General features: G+C 37.6%; 3 protein-coding genes across 3 annotated transcripts; 1 reads left to right on the top strand and 2 right to left on the bottom strand.

Annotated features, from left to right (window-relative positions):
• Positions 1 to 3,957: 3,957 nt before the first annotated feature.
• Positions 3,958 to 10,153, bottom strand: LOC136785801 (uncharacterized). The gene is made up of 4 exons (XM_066747083.1): positions 9,826 to 10,153; positions 5,397 to 5,484; positions 5,087 to 5,318; positions 3,958 to 4,735 (listed from the first exon to the last, which is right to left on the bottom strand). Exons 2-4 carry the CDS (start codon positions 5,474 to 5,476, stop codon positions 4,571 to 4,573), a joined length of 477 nt encoding a protein of 158 aa, XP_066603180.1. The 5' UTR covers positions 5,477 to 5,484; positions 9,826 to 10,153; the 3' UTR covers positions 3,958 to 4,570.
• A 5,295-nt stretch (positions 10,154 to 15,448) lies between these two features.
• LOC136784511 (tubulin polyglutamylase TTLL13-like) lies at positions 15,449 to 18,196 on the top strand. Its single transcript, XM_066745202.1, is given in 10 exon segments — positions 15,449 to 15,516; positions 15,574 to 15,864; positions 15,948 to 16,104; positions 16,177 to 16,277; positions 16,377 to 16,505; positions 16,601 to 16,826; positions 16,901 to 17,082; positions 17,118 to 17,349; positions 17,410 to 17,597; positions 17,676 to 18,196. Coding segments are annotated over 10 exon segments (1,947 nt in total). The 3' UTR covers positions 18,049 to 18,196.
• Positions 18,197 to 19,079: 883 nt separating this feature from the next.
• pygo (pygopus) lies at positions 19,080 to 23,879 on the bottom strand. The gene is made up of 5 exons (XM_066746936.1): positions 23,578 to 23,879; positions 22,765 to 23,062; positions 21,682 to 22,701; positions 21,466 to 21,611; positions 19,080 to 20,782 (listed from the first exon to the last, which is right to left on the bottom strand). Exons 2-5 carry the CDS (start codon positions 22,978 to 22,980, stop codon positions 20,662 to 20,664), a joined length of 1,503 nt encoding a protein of 500 aa, XP_066603033.1. The 5' UTR covers positions 22,981 to 23,062; positions 23,578 to 23,879; the 3' UTR covers positions 19,080 to 20,661.
• Between the last annotated feature and the right edge of the window lie 706 nt (positions 23,880 to 24,585).

Raw genomic sequence — 24,585 nt, 5'->3', positions numbered from 1 at the left:
CATTGAATCCACTAGAATTTAGATCTTATTTAGAATATTATTCTACACATAAAGAGGAAACTTCCGTCATATAGAAAGCGTCTTAACATCCCTTTTTCTACCTGAATCGTCACAAACAAAGCAATAAAACTGCAAACCCTTTTTTTTCTCATCCTTTTTAAATATTGGGAAAACCGTGAGTTTCTCTTTTCCCAAGCACGCAACATCCTACACTATTGCTCAATAATCTTGCGTCAGGCGAGGGGCAGTGGGGATAAGAGAGGCAAGGGGTTATCTAGGGAATTCTAGTGGACACCGTCAAATTTTTGATCGGCTATCCCTTTGACGCAAAAGAGCTGTCAAAAGCTAAATTAACCTGTATTTTGAAGAAATACAGAAACATAAATATTTTTAAAAAACAAATAAGAAGAAAGAAAGAAAGGATTTTAATAAATATATAAAGAAAAAATATCAGATGAGTATTAGTTAATAGGAAATGTTAAAGTAATTATAAATTATTAAGAAAATATACTTTGTGGTTTTTTTATTTCTGTTACAGGTTAAATGCTGTTTCTGATGAGTTTAAATTACAGCAAAGAAATATATATAGACCAATGAATAAAAAAGGACTAATTTATGAAGCATTTCTGTGTGGACCAGTTATTTCAATAATTATGGTTTAATTATGTTATAATAGTGATTGTGAAAGCGTTTGGTGTATATACACAAAGAAATTCTATTATAAATTAATAATTATATATAATAATGTGTTGATTCCTATTACTATAAATTAAAGCTAGTTCAATTAAAATACTCGTTCTCTTTCTTCCTTATCCAAATTCTATACATACATAGTAATTAGATATTCTCATAGAATCTATCCTTTAAACTAATTAAATTGCAACTATTTGAAATGTGCAAGTCATAACTATTTGCTTCAATTATTTGTATTATTCAATGCGAGACAAATTGCATAGAGACTCTTCAAATTTCTTATTGATCTGTCACATTCTTTCACATCTTGTGTGACATTTATTTGCCTTGATTGTTCCTTCTTCTTCTAGTTTTCAACATATACCAATATTTCTCTAGATATTTTCAAATACGCTGAAGTATGCTTATTCTGCTGTCTAATTGATTCTATCAATGTGAGGATGATAGGTAAGCTATTGCTCTATTAAATTTGAAGAATCTAGACACTTCACTTAATTTATTGTACTTAAATATAATGTTTGGTACTTCGTCTACATGATATCTTTTCTTTACATTTGACAGGATATTGTCCTCCAATACATTCATGTATACTGCTGAGTTAATCTTGTTTTCAGCTTCAAATAATTTTCCAACTACATATTTGGATATCCATTCCTAATATACAATACTTATTTTGTTACTCCTATTTGTTGTTGAGAATTATCTGTCTTAAATCCTTAATTTATCTAGTCGCCATATATATATTCTATTATTTTCAGATGATTGATATATCTTACTACCAATTCTGTCAACATTATAATAGGAGTAACAAAATAAATATATTCTATATTCAAAATGTATATCCAAACACGTAGTTGAAAAACTATTCGAAGCTGAAAGCAAAATGAACTCATTAGTGTACACATACCTTCTAAAGAACTTTATCTTCCCAAGTACTATGAAAACATATCTCACAAAAGAGATACCAAATTTAAATAACATCATTCAAATGCCTATTTTTCAAATTTAACTAGACAATGGTTTATCAATGATTTCAATATTTATAAAATTAATTAGAGATCAGCAGAATCATCAGATCTGCGTATAATAATTAATGATTGTAAAATTATTTTTATATGTTATAGACTAGAAGAAAATAGTGCAAAGGAGGCATATAAATGTCATAAAAGATAATATGTAGAAGGATGTGACATATTAATAAGAAATTTGCAGAGGCTCTATGCAATTTCTCTTACAATGAATAATAAATATCATTGAAGCAAATAGTTATGACTTGCACATTCCAAATAGTTACAATTTAATTAGTTTAAAGAATAGATTCTACGAGAATATGTAATTACTATGTATGTATAGAATTCAGATAAGGAGGAAAGAAAAAGAATATTTTAATTGAACTAGCTTTAATTTATAGTAATAAGAATCAACACATTATTATATATAATTATTAATTTATAATAAAATTTCTTTGTGTATATACACCAAACGCTTACACATTCACTATTAGAACATTACATCATAATTATTGAAATGACTGGTCCACACAGAAATGGTTCATAAATTAGTCCTTTTTTATTTATTGGTCTATATATATTTCTTTTCTGTAATTTAAGCTCATCAGAAACAGCATTTAACCTGTAACAGAAATAAAAAAACCACAAAGTATATTTTCTTAATAATTAACAATTACTTTAACATTTCCTATTAACTAATACTCATCTGATATTTTTTCTTTATATATTTATTAAAATCCTTTCTTTCTTTCTTCTTATTTGTTTTTTAAAAATATTTATGTTTCTGTATTTCTTCAAAATACAGGTTAATTTAGCTTTTGACAGCTCTTTTGCGTCAAAGGGATAGCCGATCAAAAATTTGACGGTGTCCACTAGAATTCCCTAGATAACCCCTTGCCTCTCTTATCCCCACTGCCCCTCGCCTGACGCAAGATTATTGAGCAATAGTGTACAAAAATCTCCCCGTGACGTAAGCAGGTTACTCTCAGTCCAGAAAACATCTCCCTAGCCTTCCCTACTCCTAGTCCCAAAATCTCCATGACAACGGAGCGACGCTTTCCGAAAACCAAGATTCGATAGGTCCAGAGAAGCGACGCAGGGATGCTCCTTTAAAAACCCCGGACAACCCTTAGCCGCTCTCTTCTTTTTTCGTCATTTTCGTTCGTACATACGTTAGTTGTTGCTCCTGTGTTAGAATCTCGTATTCTTATAGCTCTGCTTGTAATTTCGTGACGACGGAATTCAATCTTCAGAGAATAAGTCTTGCGCCTTCGAATCGCGGAGTTCAGCGAAAGTCAATTACCGAACTTACTATCAGCTAGTAACATTCAACCAGTGTATAAATCATTGTACGAGCAAATAATAAATCAACATAAAACCATCAACAACTCTCATCAATCAACTACCATCTCGATTCCTATCACGCATAGTGAGAAAGACGGGGTATCCCGAACCTACAAAATATCAACAAACCTCTTTACCTAAAGAGGGCAAAATCGTGAGTTTACGCCCATGAGAACGCACCCAGAGGGACAAAGAAGATCCAACCAGGCAGCCTTCATCAGGACGTAGTAACATCTAACCTATGCATACATATATAAGAGTTTATTAGGAATGTGTCCGGAACCCCGACGACTCCGATAGCCCGAGTCCGCCGATCAGTGGCGGTCAGTACGGACGCTCCAGACAATCCATAACCTGGGTCCCAGGTCCCAGAATCGGATTGCCGCTGCATGTATTGATGCATAGTGTTGCGGATTCTGTACCGTTTACATGCCTTCCTTACAATTAAGTCATAAAGTATTCAGGATATCCGAAAATGTTCGAAACACATTTTTAGGTCTTCTAAAGAATTGTTGTATGGCAACAGTGGTGTTTATATTAATTAAAGAGAAGTGTTGAAGGGGATAAACGATATGCGAAGGTCATACGGTAGTCGCTTTAAACATTTTTATAGAATCCCACGAAACTCGTAAATTTTCAAAAGTAGCAAAAATGTCTTTCAAATATATTATTTGTGAAGTTCTTATTATCTACTTTTTGAGATATCGTTATGTTTTCAAACACAAAGTTTAAATATTATTATATGTGTATATGAATATATACTTGAATATACCGAACACTATCAAATAAGAATTATGTATCGTATCAATTTAAACATATATATTTTTACATTGTGTATTTTATTGCGAGCAAAGGTTTTTATCTGTAAATGTTAGCAGAATTTTTATAAAACTTTATTAATCAGTATAGCATATATACGGGGTTTTTAGAAGTTTATAATGTAATTTTCTATGAATTGGAATATTGATTGGACCTTTAAAATCTTTAAAAGACTGAGAAACAAAAATTATTTTTGTATTAATACAATACACGTACTAATTATAATTTCTTTTCCTTACACTCAACATTATATACAATATATAATATCGATTTGCATGGAAAAATAATATAATTTTGTAGACTGCAATAAGATTTAATTGTTTTCAAATGTAATTTATGACATGTTAAATATATAATATGCATTCTTTTATGTACATGGGCTCTTAGCTGCGTGTAGTTCAGGACGAGAAACCTTAAATAAGTTTTGAAGAGAATACAATGAAGGAAGAGGATGAGATATAGCTATACATATTGAAAATGGGAGGAAGAGGTGAAAAAATAAGAAGAAGGGACAGAAGAAGTGTAATATGATAATGCACAAAGAAGAGTAGGAGAATGAGGAGGAGTGAGATTAAAGAGGAAAAGGAAGAAATGTAGAGAGAGAATACGACTGGCTGAAATGGAAAGGAGCTTATGGGATAAAACCGTTTATTGTTGAGGAGAGATTCGATTAATGAGTCATATTTGATCATTCCATTTTGAAATTAATAGTCGCTATCCGAGGAATCCAGCTCGGAGAGAAATTCTGTGAATTGTAGGGGGGGTATTCTTCGTGCGGCGAGCTTCTCCTTTTCGCTGTTCTTTCGTTTCTTGTGGTGTCGCTCGTAATTGGAGGCATAGAAATCATACGGATTATCAGAATTCAGGCCCTGCACAGAATACAACTCGTGATATGCATAAACAATTTTTATGCATTTTTAATAGAATAACAGTAATCTGGTTCGAACGTGTCAAGTGTTAATACGTCATGTACGTGTATATAGGCACCGTGCGCGAAACACAACGATAACCAAGTGAGAATACAGTGCTAGTTAATTTTTCTAAGTTTTCACTGTATTTTTCGTATACACATAAGCAAATTCACACTCTCACTTTATTATCTTTGCCTTTCGCGCACCGTGCATGTCCATTGGTAAACAGTAAAATTTATAAATATTTTATGACAAATTTACGTAGCTTTATAATTTATTATAAACCTGATGAGGGATTCTCTCGCTTACATTGTCCAGAAGGCTCATCCAGAGTCGCGATCTGGGAAACGTTCCGTACTCCGTACGACTTGGATTATTAATTCGTCGTCGTCGTTGATCGTCGTCGATGGTGCTTGACTTTAATTCCGAGCACGGTATGTCATCCCTGAAGTCGTCGCAGCCTTGATCTCGCAAACCATTCGATCTCATCTCGCGTTTCCTCAGCATCACACCCCTGCAGCTGCTATGGAACGGATAGCGTCTGTAAAGAAACCGCGAAAAGAAATATTAGAAAAAGGAACAATTCTGCGTTACACCCCCAATTGGATTTGATACCTACTCGCAGTTCACCATGTGTTCACCGGACACTTGGGTGTACCAGGCAAAAATTCCAAAGACTATGATGTGCCGAAGAAACATCTTGAAGCCTGTAACAATAATGGAGAAGATATAGCTTATGAGGAGCAAAGTCGGTCAAATTAAAGGTCAATGTAGGGTCTTGGACAGATTTATGTGACGGCGTTATTTTCCTCGTTGTTTATTCGCCGGAAATTAGAAGACAGGGTAGCCTTATTCTCCTCTAAAATCCTATACCTACCGCTGGGTGTAATTTGATCGAATAATGGTGAAAGTTTGCATATATCGGGCTATAGTTCCCAAATATTTCATCTTTTACAATTCTCTCTAATAACAACATCAATTATCCAAGCGTCACAATTAAGAATATAAAGTTATTGATTTTACAATTTTCTTTTCAGGTACTCTGTATTTTGATTAATTATTTTCACGGACCGGATCGGCAGAGTGACGACGTAAAAGAGGAAAAAATGCAGTCTGAACGAGATAAGGCGATATACTCTGGGTAACAAGATTGGGTGTTTGGCGGAAGAAATCAAAGAAGAGTCTGTTTATTTTGAAAATGGTGGAAATTCTCGATGGATGCGGAGAGTGCGCGGCGATAAAGTTCTGAATTCCCATGGGCCAATTTGCCAGCTGGAACGCGAAGCTTTCTTCGCTCGCCAATATCTCAAATTATGCCACGCCACAGTAGGAAATCCTTCGAATCGCAATGGCCAAGCTAAAAATAATAATATTTACGCAGAGAGGGTCGAAGAGGTCCAATTGGATTTAATTAATGTTTGGCGAGCACGTAGTGCACACGTCGTAAGAATTACATCAATGCAACGCAACAGTTTGCTCATCAATATAGTCAAAGTCACGTATAAAACTTTTTTCAGGGCTATAACGTGCGAGCCTATCTGAGATTGTCCTTGTATACAAAAGAGAATATCGCAGAATGCTGAAATTTGGCCTGAACGGATATTATTTCTTTTGGATTGATTCGGTCGGTCGACGACAACCACGCTCGTCCTTAATACTGTTTAATCTTAAGATTTCTGCCTGGATTGCGCCACGTCCAAATGTATATGCGCGCGCGTTAATTGCGAGGAGTTTGCTAATGAGTCAACAGCAAAAGCTTTTATTGTCGAATAATTATTGCAAGAGGATCGCGAGTGTTGGCCGAATAAAAGAAGCACCACTGACGTAAGAGGAGAGCGTGGGATATAAAATAAAAGTGTTTTTTCTCTGAAATGTCACTTCACTGCTTATTCCTATCTATGCAGTATTATCCTGGGAGTACGATCATCATTTGGTAACGAGTTCTTTTCCTTCGTATTTCTTTCTCTCGCTTGTTTCCAAGTGCGATTCGACAATAAGGAGTCGTCATTGTGTCGAAATTTGTGTAAAACAAAACCAGAGAGGGAGAGAGAGAGAGAGAGAGAGTGAGAGTGGGAGACCTAACAATAAGCTAGGTGTGTTACGACTAGCTATATGACACAATACATTTACACGTATGCTGCTTATACGAAGTGGCATATACCCTGCATAAATGGTACAAGCCTGTATCGTCAAAGAGTATACAGAGCTGCGTATACACGTAGTGTGTGGTCAAGCGAAACGTTTCCCATGGCTAATTTTAGTTAATTGATGACTATCGTAATTGCGATTATTATATGCAAATGGAATTGGCGGTAAAGGATTCTTTCCCAGTATCAGGTTACGCTTCAATTTCGCAAATAATTATACGTGGGAGTATACGTTGTTTCTGTATCACTGCGCGTAATGTAAAAAATTGCGACAAGCTTGTGGGACGTCTCGTAGTTCTTCGTTAGGAGGATAATTCGAATTTAATTAGGATAACAAGGACGAGAAGAGGCGAAAACAAGCCGGAGCAAAAATTTGCTGCCCCTTTGTTCTACGTGTCTTACGCGAGTCAACGCGTTGTCCCTCATCGTAACGAGCAAACGCGTAAAAACATGGCTTCTTTATAATTGAATTATCACGAAAATTGAACGCTCGTTACGCCCAGAGATCCCGAGGATTCAGGCTGATCGATCGTCGAACTCGTCGAGATCTCATTTCCGTTTCCGATCTTTTCCATCGCGATAATCCACAAGTTTGCGGATCGCGGCTGAAAAAGAGCAGGGGAAAAAATGACTAAATCTTATAGTCACTCGGCTAAGCAGATTAAACGCAATCCCATTTGCCCCGTGATTTTTACTCTTTTGCGTTCCAGCAACGTCGATAAATACAAATAAAAGTTTTATTAATGTTTCAGTGTTGCTCTTTTCCCGGCTATTAAACGAATTGAAATTCTATGGATGAGAGATAAACGAAGGATTCGAATAATGGTAGTGCGGCGCCGTATACTGCCGATCGCACGTAATATAACACGCGGTACACTCATAGCTCGACCTTTTCCACTCGAATGATTCTGTCTTAAGAAACTCTTCATCTATATATGATTTCTGACGAGAGATTAAATTTCATCGTGCGAGATGAGAAACGTTCGCTGGAAACTGTATCAATCTCTTTTGTACGTGGATTTTTGTCGCATTTACATAAATATATATATATATATATATATATATATATATATATATTATAATAATCGACGTTCAATGGCTGTATATGAATATAAAATGAAAAATGTGCAAATTGAACGGAGAAACTTTGTGAAAGCACTCGTGGTATTGTGTTGCAGAAGAGGAGGGAAAATCGAGCGATGCGATTCGAGGAAAGTTTGTTCAGCTGAATCTCGCGCGAGTAGTATAGGTCATCGTATAGTCAGACTGGTTCCTCGTCACAGGCACAAATGGGATTGGAGAAGGTATCGTCGTCCATTTGGCAAGATAGGCTGGATTAACGCGGAAATGTGGCTTTATCTATTATTTTTCTTTCAGCTTGGACCCTCCACTAGCATAATAACGCTCTATATATAGAATACGCACACGCATGTATATAGTTGGTTCTTGTCACGGTTTGATTTAGCGCTGCTTGATTTTCGACAATTTCTTGGTAAAAGGCTGTAGCAGCTAAGAGGACGCAAAAAGAGAAAGGGGATGGGGAAGATGGCGAATTGGAGGGGAGCGAAGAGTGTTGCTCCGCCAGGCTATGTAGGACGATCTGGCGACTCTCTGTCTCGTGGCATACAAAAACTAGCGTATCCCCCACGCACCCGTTACCTCTTGCGATTCATTCTTCTCGACCAGACATCCTAGAGATTCTGCCAGTCATGGACCCCTATAGCCCTAACCGTTTGATTCATCAATCGAAGCTCTCGAATGCGGGGATGTGCAAAAATTGCGTGTCTTTGCGTATACTCCCCCCCCCCCCCCCCTTCACCATTAGATTTAAATTTTACACGTGTAACACAGATAATAAGCAGTAAATGCGTATATCAGCATCGGTCTTCTCGCTGCACGTATAAACGTAGATAAAAATTAATAATCCTTTCGGTCGCGACTCGTGTCGCGACACGCTTTTACGATGCTGATTTCGCAACGTTAACTTGGTTGAGTCGCGGAATTACGTGGATTTTACGAGAAAATAAACGATAGCTCGACATTATCGATTAGATCTCCGACTCTCCTCCGGCTAATGCAAGTTCAACAAATTTTTCGTAATTTTGCGAAAACCTCGCGCACTGGAATTTTCTTTCTTTTTCTCCAAATTTTCCTTCGCATTTTCCACCCAATTAGCCATTCCGTAAGTGCAGCGCACATACGTTTGTGCAACGGCGAGGAAAACTTTGCACGTCGTACAGCAATCTGTTGCATTGCAGGGGAGCACGTGCCCATCAATTCCATAGCTACGTCACGTAGAAAAACGCCGTTTGCGACGCGACGCGGTACAATTTTTGATAGAGAGTTATTATAAAAGGTGCGCCAGTCGAAAAAAGATTACCTATATATACAAAATTATATATATTTAGGCTGCTAAGGATTAACCCTTTGGAAGCTCCACGTTTTTTCTACAAATTTACTCTTATTCCATTGCGAAAAATAAAAATTTTCCATTCCACTGGATGGACCGAAAGTTTTGGCCAATAATGGATTACCGGCAAGCAAGCAAGCAAGCAATCAGCGATATAAACTCGCAGTGCAACATTGACAACGCGGTGCAGACGGGTTCCCATGGATCGGTTGAATAATAAAACAGTTTGTTACGATCGTATACGGGTTTTATGATCGTTTCATACTAGACTATGTTTTGGGATTAATTCTTTGGCCATGAATACACATCCAATGTTATATTATACGTATATGGTATTATATATATATATATAAAAGATATACTACCAAGAGCAAGAAAAAGCATGCTGGTGGAAAAGAATGGGAGAGATGAAAGATAAAACTAGATAGATACGATAAAAATAATATATAAAATAGTATAGATTATAATATAAAAGCAATGAAACGGCTCACCGATTGAATGCACCGAAGATCCACGAAAATTATTCGATGGAAGAATTAACGATTGTCCAAGTTCCTCTGGTGCGATCGCGATGAGGATCCAGCAAATTGGAATTTTGTAGATTACGGTGATACGGATGCGGTGGATGCGTGGCGTCGATGGTAACGGCGGTGAACTCACTGGTGGAGTTTGAGAGAAAGAGAGACAGGGAGGGGGGAGAGATATAGAGGGAAAGAGAAAGAGAAAGAGAGAGAGAGAGAGAGAGAGAGAGAGAGAGAGTTTTGTCGAGGAGCCGCAAGCTCAGATTGGTACCGCAGCTAGGAGAGTTTGGAGGTCAGAGGGCGAGTGATTGGTGGAGCTTGCGCGCGGCCCACATTTATAGGAACTCGCCCCGTCTCATCCCCCTCTTCATCCATTTCTTCGCCTTCTTCTTCTTCTTCCAGAATCGCTGTTATCGTTGCTGCGATGCTTCTATACGACACCACTCTTTTTCCTCGCAAAGTTTTCCTCGGCAGAGCGAAGCCACGAGCAAGCACACAGCGTCCTCATCCAAGATGTTGCGCTCGCCGTTCCGATAGGTTGCCAGTTAGCTTTGGCTCGCTTTGGCCATTCACGTGCGCCAATCGTTACGTCATCGCTCTGCTACAGAACCGAATCGATGATGCCAGCCAACTTTGTATCCCCGGCTTTCGCAATAATAATAATCATCATAATAATCGTGGTCGCAGTAGTAAAATCGAAGTTGGTGCCGACTGGCTTCGTCCTATGGCGGAAAACCATGGATTCCAGCCAATTATAGCTTTTCCATCGATGAGAGCATCCAGAGCTTCTCCTCGGGATGGGATAAGAAGGAGGAAGAAGGATCTTCTTTATTTTTTCTTTCTTTAATAATCGATCTGGTGAAAGAGGAGCAAAGGGAGGATCGAATAAAAAGTAGCAGCAACCATCCGTGGCCTCGCTCGAGTTAACGGAAATAAAGGCTCTAGGGGGAATATTTCCTTCGGCACAAGATCGCAATCTCGGCATGCATCGATATTATTGATATTCGCTCAAGCTCGCATCTCCTACGCCAAACATGAAATCTATCTATTTCTATTCGAACGTGCATGAAAGAGCTTTTACATAAAAATATTGTTATACGTGCGGTATTTCTTCTTCTCATTTTTGCTTAAGATCTATATATAGTTTATCATATTGTTAGCTGGGTGAGTTCAGATTGCCTCGAACGAATTAGCGAGGAAATTTCAATCTCGACGATTGTTGTATGTGTGAGAAAAGAAACAGCAGCGTTTCTAGGAACGATATATAGTTAAATCGAGCACTAGGATATGAGTATTACTTCGTTGTGTAAATGCATCATATATACGTTAATAGTCAATATACGTGAAATTAATAGAATATTATACTTAACTTTTACTATGATTTCCAATATTTACACCTAACTATAAAAATCAAAGTAAGAGTATTTTGAATATCAATATACACTTTCAATACTTTCGTGAAATATATTAATTGCAAACTTGTCAAATTCCTTTTTTAGTCTTTTCTTATGTATACGCATAATTATATTGCAATTATAAACTTCACGACTATATTTAAATTATGTTTTAACGTTAAAAGTAGTTTTTCTCCATTTTTATTTTGTTTGCGCACTTAAAAATGCATTCAAAGTTATACAATAGTATATAAATTTCGCGTATTAACAATTAAGGAATGATGCATTAACAGCAAAGAAATACTTGTTTCACTGAGTCAAAGTAAGAAGAGCGATGTATAGACATAGCGGCGCCATGCTGCGGTAAACCGAGCTATGTATAATGGAATTCGGTATTTATGAAACATTAGTGAGAAGAATTTTTTTTTCGTCTCAAAATTCATCTTTTTAATTTTAAAATGCTATAATAAATTGTTGAGGAGCGACGTGCAGACGCTACGGCGCCAAATTGTGGTAAAACGAGGTATGTGTGATGGATTTGGGTATTTATGAAATATATTAGATTAGAAAGGAGTTTTTTTCTGTTCAAACTCATCTTTTTATTTCTAAAATGCTGTAATAAAATTTAGAAGAGCGACAAGTAGACATAGTTGTACCAAAAGCTAAGGTAAAATGAATTTATTAAATAAAGAATGATTTTTTTAGCATGAAAACTTATCTTTTTAATTTTAAAATGTTGTCATAAATTTTTGAGAGCGACGTGCAGACTCAGTGGTGCCAAAGTGTGGTAAAACGAAGTATATGTATGATGCATTTGGGTACTTACTAAATATTAAATTAGCGAGAAGGAGAGATTTAGTCGTGTCTAAAAATTCATCTTATTTTTAATTCTAAGACCTAACAAAATTTCGAAAAATAACGTGCATAGATATAAATTTAATCAAGAAACTATATTTTTATATATACGAAATATATTCAGTAATTCTGGAATATTATTTCACACGAAGAGATAGATTTTAGTTTGAAAACTCCTTTTTTTAATCTGAATTTGCTACAATAAAATTTAGAATATCGACGAATAAATCATTTTACATACCTATATCAGACTGTAATAAAACGGATTTATGAAATAGAGAATGATTTAGTTTCCACGTGCAGCAAAATCATTCCTTTAATTTCAAACTCTTTGATCGTTGGCCTGTCTATGGCCAATGAATAAAATGACCGAGGAACGATTTCGATCATCGCGTTATCTTTCGTACTAAATCATTCCCGAAATGATCATTGTACGGGTTATTCGCTTACCACGGTGCGTCGTTAGATTGATTGATTGGTTGACGCAAACCGGAACTATATTTGTCGATAAATCATTCCAAGTTCATGGTGGCCAGGCCACTTTTGTTCACCGAGTTCATTTATCTCGCACACATCGGCGACAATAAACGCGATAAGTGTACATTCGCAGTACTTGAAATTCGTTAGACTATATACATACCTTTTAGGCGGAGAAACTTTTGTCAAGGGCCTAGCGCGCTTTTCGATAATGATTAAATTTATTGATAAAGTGTGATTTAACGCGATTACGTAATAATAAGAGCTACGATCAAGAATAAGAGATCGAGTCAAAGGATTGTCGATTGGCAGCGTTTTGACTGAAACTACCTTTGCTATGTATTGTTAACTGGCTGTAAATATAGACGAGTGACGTTGCGCAATTAGCCAATTTCAATCTCGCCATTTCTGCAAATTTCCTTACAGCATTCTGCATTCGTGCAACGCAAAATTCAATATTTCTCTATTATGAAGCGAGAGTAGATTTGTGAAATCAGGATGATATTTTTGAGAGAAAAATTTCAATGTGTAGTCGTTTCATCGCTGAGATGGGAAGTCGTATTGAGAAGTGAATCACTGCGAAAGACAAATAAATTTAATGGGTAAGAGGGGGGAGGGGTTGAGTGGTATAAGGTCGAGAGCAGTCGAGATTCGCGAGTTGGTTCGGCGAGAATCTTCTCGTACGCATATGGGGGTATGCGTAGATGGGAGACGTGGGTGTAAGGAAGAGGGGGAAAAATAGCGGGTGGAGGGGGAGAGTATATAGTAGTGCGTGGGATGCTGACTGGCGCCTTGGACAACCGTTCCTCGCTATCCACTTTTTCACGTTTATGCACCGTCACACAACCGCCACCGCAAATCGCAACAATAACAATCGCCATTCGTTAAACTCCTGTTAACATTTATAAATAATTCTCCCTCCATCCAGGAAGCACGATTCCCTCTGTTTCCCATTAGATTTCACCATGGCCTGACCTCAACCTCTGTGAAATTGCGAAATGACTTGTACTGTGCAATATGTATATACGATATTATGTATACGCTCGGTGACGTATCACATATATATATATATATATATATATATGTCAGCTGGACTGTTTTCATTTCAATTCGATAAGTGAGTTGCAAGGATGAGAGGGTCCTGACGGAGATAAGGAGGGGAAGCCCGGGAATCTCGCGCAAAACGGCACTCGGCAAAGATACTTGTCTCAGTTGTCTTGTGTGTCGCGCGGTCGCGGTCAAATGATAATATGGAAACGACACGACGAATCTTCCTTTATCTGCGATCCAAGGTTAAAGCATATCCTCGTATATGACCTACTTGTCATTAATTTCCATGTGGTATAAGAAGAGAATGGCCTGATTTTCCATTTCTATGGGCGGTTGTAGTATCACCAAGAGGCCTACCGATCATAAGGGTGCTGCTACGCATGATTTAAAACTCTACCAGTAAACGTTTAATATCTCTCTCTCTCTCTCTCTCTCTCTCTCTCTCTCTCTCCCTCACTGGTTTTCTCCCTTCATTCGAGGGAAAGATAAAGAAAGGATAAGCTACGTTATTATAACGTAACCAAGTCTTTGCTGGCGCGTATCTTTATATATATATATATATATAGTAAACGCGAAAGAGAAAATAGCTGGAAAAATTCAACAAGCAATACTCCTGCTGAACAGCTGATGACTCAAGTTAGCTTGATTGTCGTGATACAAGGGTTCGCTGTGTGTCTCGACTTGTATTACGAGTGAGCAATTAAGAAAGATAGCCTTACTTCTATTTTCTTTTCGTCTCTCCTGTTTTTCTCCACGGCTCGATACCTTTTTCGTTATATACGGTTGCTCAGATTTTTATTTGCAAAGAGCGAGAGGCATGGACGGATACGAAAAGTTTCTGGCTAGAAACTTTGTTGTCCTTTGGCTCGACTAAAAAACCACGGCCTATTCGATTCGTTTAATTTTTAATTTAATAATGGACCAATCGGGCCTGCGAGTTGATCCAGATTTCCTCAAATATTTCTATTATTTTTGAAAATCCACAGAGGATGTCATTTATTATTTCTTTCATTGTTTCGCCCACGCGAATTAAGAGATAAGAAAACAATATCTGAATAAGCAATGTTTCCCATGGTCTATTGTATGGCACAGTAGCTGAGTGGCAAAGAGTTTGCTATGCAGCGTCGAATCATCTCCTTACATGAAAAATCAATTCCTTTGCTTTTCTTATTTCAACCTCTGTCTTCTTCTCGTTATTTCCATGAGAGAAAACAAGATTCTATATATCGAGTGGACGTAGATAAATATTGTAATTTTTTTTATATAAAAATTTATCGATGATAGGATACACATCTATATACGTATATATACACACACACACACAGGGAGGGACGAGCAGTAGCGATACCAACTTCAATTGAAAAACAAATATCTATATACGCAATAAATATTTTCTCCGCTTCGACTAACCTTGACAAATTAATAATATATAGTAAATTAGTTAAAGAAAGCATTTTTGATCCGTACAATTTATTAAACAACAGCAATCGATGTAGTACATGTTCATATAGAAGATTTTAGGAGTAATCTGAATATAGAGTCGAGAGAAGCGATAATTTGGCATGGTACATAGTACCATGCTGCGTGGTTAAAAAAGAAATTAGTAGTAAATCTCTTTTATAAGCATGTTTTATAATTTTTGAATATATTTTCATTGCAATGGTATGTCCGGAAAATTGTCTTGACATAATCAATCAGGATCATGAAAAAGCCAGAGGAAGAAATCTCAACGGTTTGTAATGGATCTAGCGCGATCAAAGAATTTCCTTTGAACGTGTACGTTTAATGGTTAAATCGTAGATGGAAGACGGCCCGAAATGGCTCAAGATACCAGGGAACATTCTGACGAAGCCCTGACGACTAAGGGAAAGAAAAGGAGAAAGAGGTTAGTGCGAGAGGATTATGTCCCCGAGATTTGACAATTATTCGATTGGTCAATTAGATATTTAACCATATGTACGAGCAATTGCAAGTACGACGTGGTAAGGAAAGTCGCTACCCGTTTCGGAATGAAGGAGGTGACCGAGGACAGTAGCTGGAACCTCTATTGGACCGATCTCAGCGTGAGCATCGAGCGTGCGAAAGACATGAAAAGATTTCAAAAGGTTAATCATTTTCCGGGCATGACAGAAATTTGTAGGAAAGACTTGCTCGCGCGCAATTTGAATCGCATGTTAAAACTCTTCCCGAAGGACTACAACTTTTTCCCAAAAACATGGTGCTTCCCGGCAGAGTGAGATGAATTTTTCAATGATCATATCGCGCGGAGCGATGCGATTATTGGACTAACCGACGAATAAAAATTCCTCTTTCAAGTCACGGCGAAGCAGTGGCGTATGCCGCTTTGAGACGAGGGAGGACCTTCATTATTAAACCGGATACCGGATGTCAAGGACGAGGGATATATCTGACGAAAAATTTGAAAGACATCAAGATCAACGAGAGAATGATCTGCCAGATCTACTTGGCCAAAGTGATTATTTTTATTCGACCCAAAGTCTGAGAGTATTATCATATACTTTCCACGCTTTATTGCTTCTTACAGCCATTCCTCATAGACGGTTACAAGTTCGATCTACGAATTTATACGCTTATCACGTCGTGCGACCCTTTAAGGATCTATGTCTTCAACGATGGTCTGGCCCGGTAATCTCTTCAAGAGAATATTCTTATTGTCGTTAGTTGCTCATGAAGAATTATTTTTTACAATATTTAATCTCTCATAAATATTTATATATATTACAGCTTTGCAACAAGCAGGTACAAGGAGCCAACCGTGCAAAACACTTCCAACGTCTTCATGCACCTAACCAATTATTCGATCAACAAACACAGCAGGATGTACGTGGTGGATGAGGAGATAGGCAGTAAAAGGCATGTGAGATGCAGTAATTAAAAGTCTAATGTTTCGTATGTTTTCGTTGTAACGCGAGTCTGCTTTGGAAGAATATTAAGATTAATATTTGTAGAAAGATATCGACCTTGAACAAATGGTTTCAAATGCGAGATATCGAGCCAGAAGAACTCTGGACCAAGGTGGACGAAATAATAATCAAAACTATTATAGCTGCGCATCCGATATTGAAGCACAGTTATCACACTTGCTTTCCAACCCACGACAAAACCTACGCGTGTTTCGAGTTGTTGGGTTTTGACATTCTCCTCGACTGGAAACTGAAGCCGTACCTGCTGGAGGTAATCCTCGGACTGGACGATTATAACCTTCTTACGAATTGTCGAGAAATGTGGCTTACGAGGGGTCATTGCAGGTCAATCATTCGCCGAGCTTTCACACGGATGCGCAGATAGATAAGGAGATAAAGGAAGCCTTGTTGATAAATACCTTCGAGATGTTGAATTTGCAGCAATGCGATAAGAAGAGAATTATGGAGGAGGATAGGAGGAGAATCAGAGATAGATTGTTGCAGAACATAAACCCTAAGGAGAATAGGTTGGCTCGATTGAATTTTAATTGAATTGGTTAAGCAAAAGATTGTACGAAATTGGTTAAAGCTCTAGAAGGATCAGCGGCGAAATAATCGAGGGTCAGTTTAAATGGGAGGAGGAACATTTGGGCAATTTTCGACAGATCTACCCCTGCGACGATTTGGATAAGTACAGTCCTTTCTTCAAACAAAACGGTGCCTCTCTGTTCCAAGAGACAATTGCCTCCAAGGCCCACGAGGAAGCCGTGAAGCAGCAACGGGAGGAATACGAGGTAACTCGAGCATATGCAATCTTCTCATCAGCGCGTTTATCATCGTTTCTTTCCTCAAAGGCTAGGATGAAGGAGCAAGAGAGCAAAAATATTGGGATCAAGTGGAGCGAGCAGAAGATCGGCCCTGAGAGTCCAAAGCAGTCTAAGACGCTAAGAAGCACGTCTGCCTGTCTGGAGAAAAATCTTAACAAACGCGTATCTAGGAAAACTCTGTCCGCCGTAGTGAGTAACCAGAAGGAAGCTCTTTTGCATTTCAGTCACTCACCAATTGATTGATCATAAATATATATCAATTGGGCATTTCAGCCGTCTAGTAAAAGAACGAGAGCTCCGAATACACGATTGTATTCGTTCGAGCCAGAGGCCATATCCGAAACGGAGGAGAGAGATCGAATAATAAGTCTCAATCAAAGGGATTTCTTGGTTAAGAGTCACGGGATCCTGGAGCAAGTTTATATGGCTATGAAAATGAACGGTGCTCTAAAAGCTGCCGATGAGAGGAAATACGGAGTTTATGGAAAATTGGGAGGGAATAATAAGAAACCAGCTACTAGTGTGATCGATCATCAATACTATTACCAGCAGCCTCCGCCCCAGACAAGGAAACCACTGATGAATCAATTCTTCGATCATTCTCTGCAACGAAAAAGTAAAATATTCGTCGTCCTCTTCGATCTAGTATGCATAAACGTGTCTTAATTCTGCCCTCGTTACTTTTATCTCCTCTTTTTCACTCAGCTTTCACTACCAGTGCCAAGATACTACCTGAATTGGTATGGTCAAAAGTCCCTTGATCCTTCTCGAGAGCTAATCAGGAGAATGCACAACTATACATAAATTCAATTGAGAACTGTTTTTAAGAAATTTGTATACCGTATTTAATAAAATTCTGCTCATCTACATTCTTTTCGTTAGCTGCAAATAAAAGTGGTTGTATATTTCGTGGGTGGTACAATGAGACAAGATAAACTTAGACACATATGAAATGCATTTGCTTTAAAACAAATTGTACAGGGGCTAAGCTAATTATTGTTAAACTTAAATTGAAAGACAACAACCATTTCCCTCGAGGCACGCATTGTGTGTAAACTGTTCGCATATCGTAGATAGCTTTAAAGACTAATCTTAATTAAAATTAATAATAATAATAATAATTCGTTTGTACTAAAAAAGAAGAAAACGATCCTGCTCACTTTCCAACTACACATGGTTGAATTATTAGCGCGTTAATTAAATCTCTTTCGCCGAGATATTACTGCTGATTCGTCAAACCACCCCCCCCCCCGTCTTGCCATAAACATCCCCCTTTCCCCCCTAATTTTGTGTACATTTACCCGGCTTTATATTTATTGTTTTTTATTTCTTTAATAAAAGCAACGTTAACAGGTATAGCGTGACCTTCTTCCCCGCATGAGAAAAAATAGAAAGAAGATATGTGAAGGTGGTACTCTATTCGTTGTAATACTAATATGAGCATTATGTAGTTATAGGATTTTTTGTGTATGTTACTCGCATTGTAATATTTGTTAAAAACGATTATAGTAAAACAAGTTTAAGGCATGAATCATACAGAGCAATCGAAGAGCTTATGAGAATACCGCTTGTGCGGGCCGGTTCTACCTGACGAGCACGCTCTCTTTCTCACCGTCATCCACTTATAATGCTTCAATATATTGGATATTCCAAGAAACTCTCTCGATTCACAATTTAAACTCCGTTTAATACAGGCATTAATTTGTAAAATGATAACTGGCTATATTTCATATACATATAAAAAACTATACAATCCGTGGACTCATTAATTTTCTGTTAGCTGCCGACGGAATTTCCATCTTCTTCCCTTTCATTTCTTTCTTATCTTCGTATCAATAATACTCAGTTCTTTTCAATATATATATATATATATATATATATATATATATATTATTGATACCGATAGTCCGGCAGATGTGACCATTATCTTACCTTCGAATTTCAGGGTTATTGACACAGAATTCCTTACTTTATCCGAGCGCGCGAGTAGAATTATAATCTTTTTTGTCACCGAGTAAAGAAAAATATAAAATACTTTCTCTCAAACGTAATTTTACATATTCATACATATAAAGTTACATGATAAAGCATTTACATAACAAAACAATATAAATTAAAGGACTAGTCGTATATTAAATTTAAACAATATGCGAGCTAAAAAAGAAAGCAATCTTTTAACGTCAATAATCGAAGTAATGAATTCTGTGGTGTAAAAGTAATTAATTCCTGCTACGTGCGTGTACTGGCATTTTAAGATACTAAAAAATACTTCACGTACTTTCATTAAAACAAAAAATCACCGTGATTTCTCATCCATCTTTTTGGAGAAAATTGCGTGATACGCGTTTAAAAGAAAAAACTTAATGACGCCTAACGTACGCAATTTTTTTAACAATACGTTGTCCTTTTGCATAACAAACGCAATATACAGTACCAATTTCAATTCATATCAGTTTATTAAACATTTGTAAACTTATTCTCATAGTTTTAATACGCAGACGAAAAGTATATCGCTTACTTTTCCGAATTACCAAAGCGACTTGGATACCAATGAAATAGTTTAACAGTTTATTCTTTGCAAAATGTCTTAATAAAAAAAAAAAAAAAAAAAAAAAAAAAAGGAAAATAAAAACATCTTAATAAAATAAAAGTCACATCCTCGATCGATCGTTCACACCAATGACAGATTCGTTTAGCAATCACAGTTCGTTCTAGTATTTCTGTCTGTACCTGGCTTACTCTTTTCTTCTGCCTATGCGTCGTAAGTATAAAATCAATTTAAAATATATTCTGTTAAAAAAAAAATTAATCCAGTGTGAACGATATATGTATGATACATAAAATAAATGGATTTTTCTATAACATCGTCACGGATCTCTTTCATTGGTGCTTACAATTAACTTTCTTTCGAGTGTCTCTATTGCTATTAGGGCGCATAAATTGAAACCAAAAGTTATACTAAGTCTGATGAGATGGTTGAATCCACTTGTCATGAAAATACTCGAAATTTAAAATAACTCTTAACGTGTCATTCATCTGCCCTTTGCTTGATATTCTCTCCAATACGTCTCACGTCAATGATATCCTAATATCTCAACAAGTTAAGCTAATTTATTAACAAACAGCGCATGTTTATATCGTATGCACGACTCGGCGCGTGCAATAGTATTTTTTGTCTGTGTACGTGTGTGCAATCGCACGCCGCATATGTGCGTGTACAAAGTGTAAACGCTAACAAAGAGTCAATCGTGCGTCGCTTATACGACGAGTCAAGAAGTGTTATGGCTTAAACTTGACGAGGGGTATGTTTTTTGACTGCAAGCACTTGTCACAAACCCATTCGGCGTAAACTTCTTGAGTTAATAGCTGGTACGCTGATTCTGATAATCCTGTGCATCCCCTGGAAATACATATATACATATTATATATAGAGTTTATTGCTAACAGCGATAGGAGATTCGTGTTAGTTGACTATAGTACTCGGAATGATAAAATCTGAGGGGGATGATTGGTCAATATTGTGCAGTGCCAACTTAAAATAGGTCGTTACCAATAGTTGGATACGAAAAATTAGATCCATCCGCCTTTTTGGTGTGTAGAAGTGTTTACGTGCTAATCGTAGCAGAAAGAGGTATAAAATGGAGAAATGTCAAAAAGGTGAGGTTACTAAGGTAAAAATTGAAAATAATGAATGGAAGTTAAGAATATTCGTATTTTCCATTCATTATTTTCAACTTTTACGTTAGTAATCTCACCTTTTTGACATTTCATCATTTTACACCTTTTTTTGTTACGATTAGCATGTAAACATTTTTACACACCAAAATGGCGGGTGAGTCACATTTCTCGTATCCAACTATTGATAGTGGCCTATTTTAAGTTGGCATTGCACAATATTGACCAATCATCCCTCTCAGATTACATCATTCCGAGTGCTACAGTCAACTAACACGAATCTCCTATGCTTCGCTATTAGGGAAAAACCCTGTATATCGATGCTGTTTTTATAGGCTAACTGTTATTGGTATTGCTATAATATTGTAAGTATTAAGTGAGCGCACGTGCCTTAAATCTATCCCTCACCTGTGAAACCAAAAATTACAACCAGATTCACAAAGAATCGCTTGATCGTTATCATGAACTTCTTTGTGACAGACACCGCAAGGGTAGATAGGCGGTGCATTTGGATTTTGGGGATTGAAGACCATCGGCTGATCGGGGGGATATATCTAGAAACAGAAGCGAAGATGAGTCGCGCGTGAGATTAGAACTACGCCCATGTATCTATTAATAGCTTACCTTCCCAGCAGATACTGGCATTGGCTTTGGTCCCATTCCCGGCGGGCCTTGAAACCCATGAGGCGGCATTGATCCTTGCATATTAATTGGATGACCCATAGGAGGACCACCACCCATGTTGGTCGACATAGATCCAATTGGTCCACCCATGTGACTCATCTGATTATGATGACTCATGTTCATGCTGGACATGCTATTCATTGGCGGCCCGCCCATATTCATATTATTCATTTGACTTGGACCGGTCATGCTCATGTTGTTTGTAACCATGGAGCTCATGGTTGTCATTGGTCCATTCATGGGCCTGCCTAAATTACTAAGATTACTGCCTATATGGTTCGGGTGAGGCTGAGATCCGTTGTGTCCCAATGGGCTGTTCACATTGTTCATGGATGGTCCATTTAATGGACTGTTAGGTGGCATGTGGCTATTCATGCTGCTCATATTCATTGGTCCATTAGGCATGTGATTGGATCCACCCATAGCATTCATGGGAGAGCCTAAAGGTCCACCCATTGGACTGCCCATGCTATGTCCCATATTGCTCATAGGACTACCCATAGGTCCACTGTTCATATTGTTCATCGGACTGTTCATGGGAGGCCCACTGAGCTGCGAGTTACCCATGTGGCTCATGTTCATATGGTTATTCATTGTGTTCATTGGACCTGGGGGCATACTTGGGCCCATGTTGTTCATGGGACTCATACCACCTATCTGAGCATGATTCATGGGTGACATCCCACCCATGTGATTCATATGACTTGGCATGGGAGAATTTCCCATTGGACTCATGTTGCCCATATTGTGAGGCATCATGGGGCTCATACCGCCGATCGATGCTAAAGGGCTCATGCCTCGCATGGGCGGTCCACCCATATGATGTGGATGGTGAGGATGCATGTGCGGTGGGCCTCCATGCATCATGGGGCTTTGCGCTGGCTGAGGTGGAGTATCATCGAAAGGGTTGCTCGCAATTATTATATCTCCATAACCAGTTGGCGGTGGTGGTAGAAGATCCTGCAATTATTTTCATATATTACCACTTTCTAATATTATAATAATGCAGAGAAAAAAATTTACCTGCACAGTTGGAGCTTGTTGTGGGGGTGGCTGGGCAACACTAGAATTTGTTCGTCTCTTCTTCTTTGGATTAGCACCTGCAGGAGGCGGAGGGGGTGGATGAGGATGAGCAGATGACTCAGGGTGTGGGGCGTTAGGAGCCATGTTCACACCCATTCCAATACCCCCTAAAGGCATCCTGGCAAAAGGTGGCATGCCTGCGATATTATGGCTCATCTCCTTCGTTCTGTTCTTTTATTTTATCATGCCGTTAGTGAACTCCTAAGCCTTTCAGTAGCAAGTAAATATTGCTTTTGAGCTGTAATAAAAGAAAGAAAAGGAAATATATAAAAAAGATAAAATACTGACGAGAATCAATCAAAGAGATATTTATAGTAGCTTTCTGACTGAATTTTCTTACAAATTAATCCTTATCGAATTAAATCTGTTGCAATTATATTATTTGTTAACTACACCAAGTTAAAGCATGTAAGTCAATGTGGATACTTAATATTTATATTTGGATAATTTACATAGGTTTTATTTATGTACGACGTAAATAATAAATGAACTATCGAGGTACGTTAGGCAAAGGAGAATAAAGATCCGACAATAGCGATAGGCTGTGTACGTTTATGGCGTTCGATGTGATATAAAAAATAGAGAACTCCATTTAAAAAGAGAGCAAAATAAAATCTGCCGATGCCAGTGTTTCTCAGATCAACCTAACCTAGAGAACTTTGCGAGTTGTTACAATGGCATATTGGTAAAAATGTGTCTATCGAAAAAGGGATAAAGCTTAAATATAAGACGAAAGAAGGTTAAAAATTTCACCTGCAGCACATTATAAATGAAGGAATTGAGATAAGTGCATAATAGCTGGTCTGTTTTTTCGGCATGAACCAACACCATGAATTGTGTGTATAGTATACTAGTAGTATACCAAGCGCACATAAGCTGGCAGAGCAGCGTGCCTCGTACTTTTTCGGTCCCACGCTTCTTAAATCACATTATTCACTGAAGCAGTACTTTGTTCAACGTTGACAAACTGGCAAATAAAGCCAAGCTAATACTCTCGGGATGTCAAAATGAATTCGAGTAAAGAAACGCACGCTAGCTTTCAAGTCGCCATTGTCGCTCGCGTTACGCGTGTCTCTCTCTCTCTCTCTCCCCAGTCCCCACTTTGGTTGGTTGGTAACTTTGTTTGTGCGTGTTGCTTTGCGAGACGAGAGCGACGAGAGAGTTCGAGAGAGAGCTAGTGAGTGATAGAGAAGGCGGGAAAGAGAGAGAAAAGAAAAGAAGTGATGGTGCGCGCCGCGTATGTTACACACCGAGTACTTTTCTTCCAGTTAATTCGATGATATCCTGGCAGATGGTGCCTTCTCCTCTAAAGCGAAACTATCAAAATAAATCGCGAGTATTGCGCGCGAAATACGTTTCGTCCGAAACACTTTCTGAATTATTCTACTAATTTTAATTAATTACATTATCAGCTTAAATCTATAAACTTTTGGTAAAAGTACAGAAACATTATTTCGCTAAATAAATTTTAACGATAGCTCTAATTTTTCGTGCAGAGTGTTATCGAAGAAGATAAATTCGTACGAATGCTTTGAGAGAAAAGAAGACAGAAAAATGTCCGATTCAATTACTTATTATTCAATAAAAGCAGAATTAATTTCATTAAAATCTTGTTTAACTGTTTAGAGGAGAGCAATTTGTCTATCGCATCCCTCAAAAAAGTTTATCCGCTGTTGTGAAATTTTCCCATATATCTCTCTTTCTCTCTCGCTCCCACACCTACCCACACATCCTTAAACTAAAGATTAGTTACTCTTTCGA

Source organism: Prorops nasuta, unplaced genomic scaffold (assembly GCF_024137725.1).
Source record: "Prorops nasuta isolate Cenicafe-Biocafe unplaced genomic scaffold, Cenicafe_Pnas_1.2 PNAS00003, whole genome shotgun sequence".
Lineage (NCBI taxonomy): Eukaryota > Metazoa > Arthropoda > Insecta > Hymenoptera > Bethylidae > Prorops > Prorops nasuta.
The sequence above is the reverse complement of the archived record's forward strand: the minus strand, read 5'-3'. Positions and strand labels throughout refer to the sequence as shown.

Excerpts from the sequence above, each read along its gene's own strand:
- LOC136785801 (XM_066747083.1), bottom strand. The coding sequence starts at position 5,476 with ATGTTTCTTCGGCACATCATAGTCTTTGGAATTTTTGCCTGGTACACC. Across the intron at positions 5,319-5,396 it reads GAACACATGGTGAACTGCGA|ACGCTATCCGTTCCATAGCA; the intron begins GTAGGTATCAAA and ends GTTTCTTTACAG. Across the intron at positions 4,736-5,086 it reads GGATGAGCCTTCTGGACAAT|GGCCTGAATTCTGATAATCC; the intron begins GTAAGCGAGAGA and ends TATTCTGTGCAG.
- pygo (XM_066746936.1), bottom strand. The coding sequence starts at position 22,980 with ATGAGCCATAATATCGCAGGCATGCCACCTTTTGCCAGGATGCCTTTA. Across the intron at positions 21,612-21,681 it reads TGCCAGTATCTGCTGGGAAG|ATATATCCCCCCGATCAGCC; the intron begins GTAAGCTATTAA and ends TTCTGTTTCTAG. Across the intron at positions 20,783-21,465 it reads TGTAATTTTTGGTTTCACAG|GGGATGCACAGGATTATCAG; the intron begins GTGAGGGATAGA and ends ATGTATTTCCAG.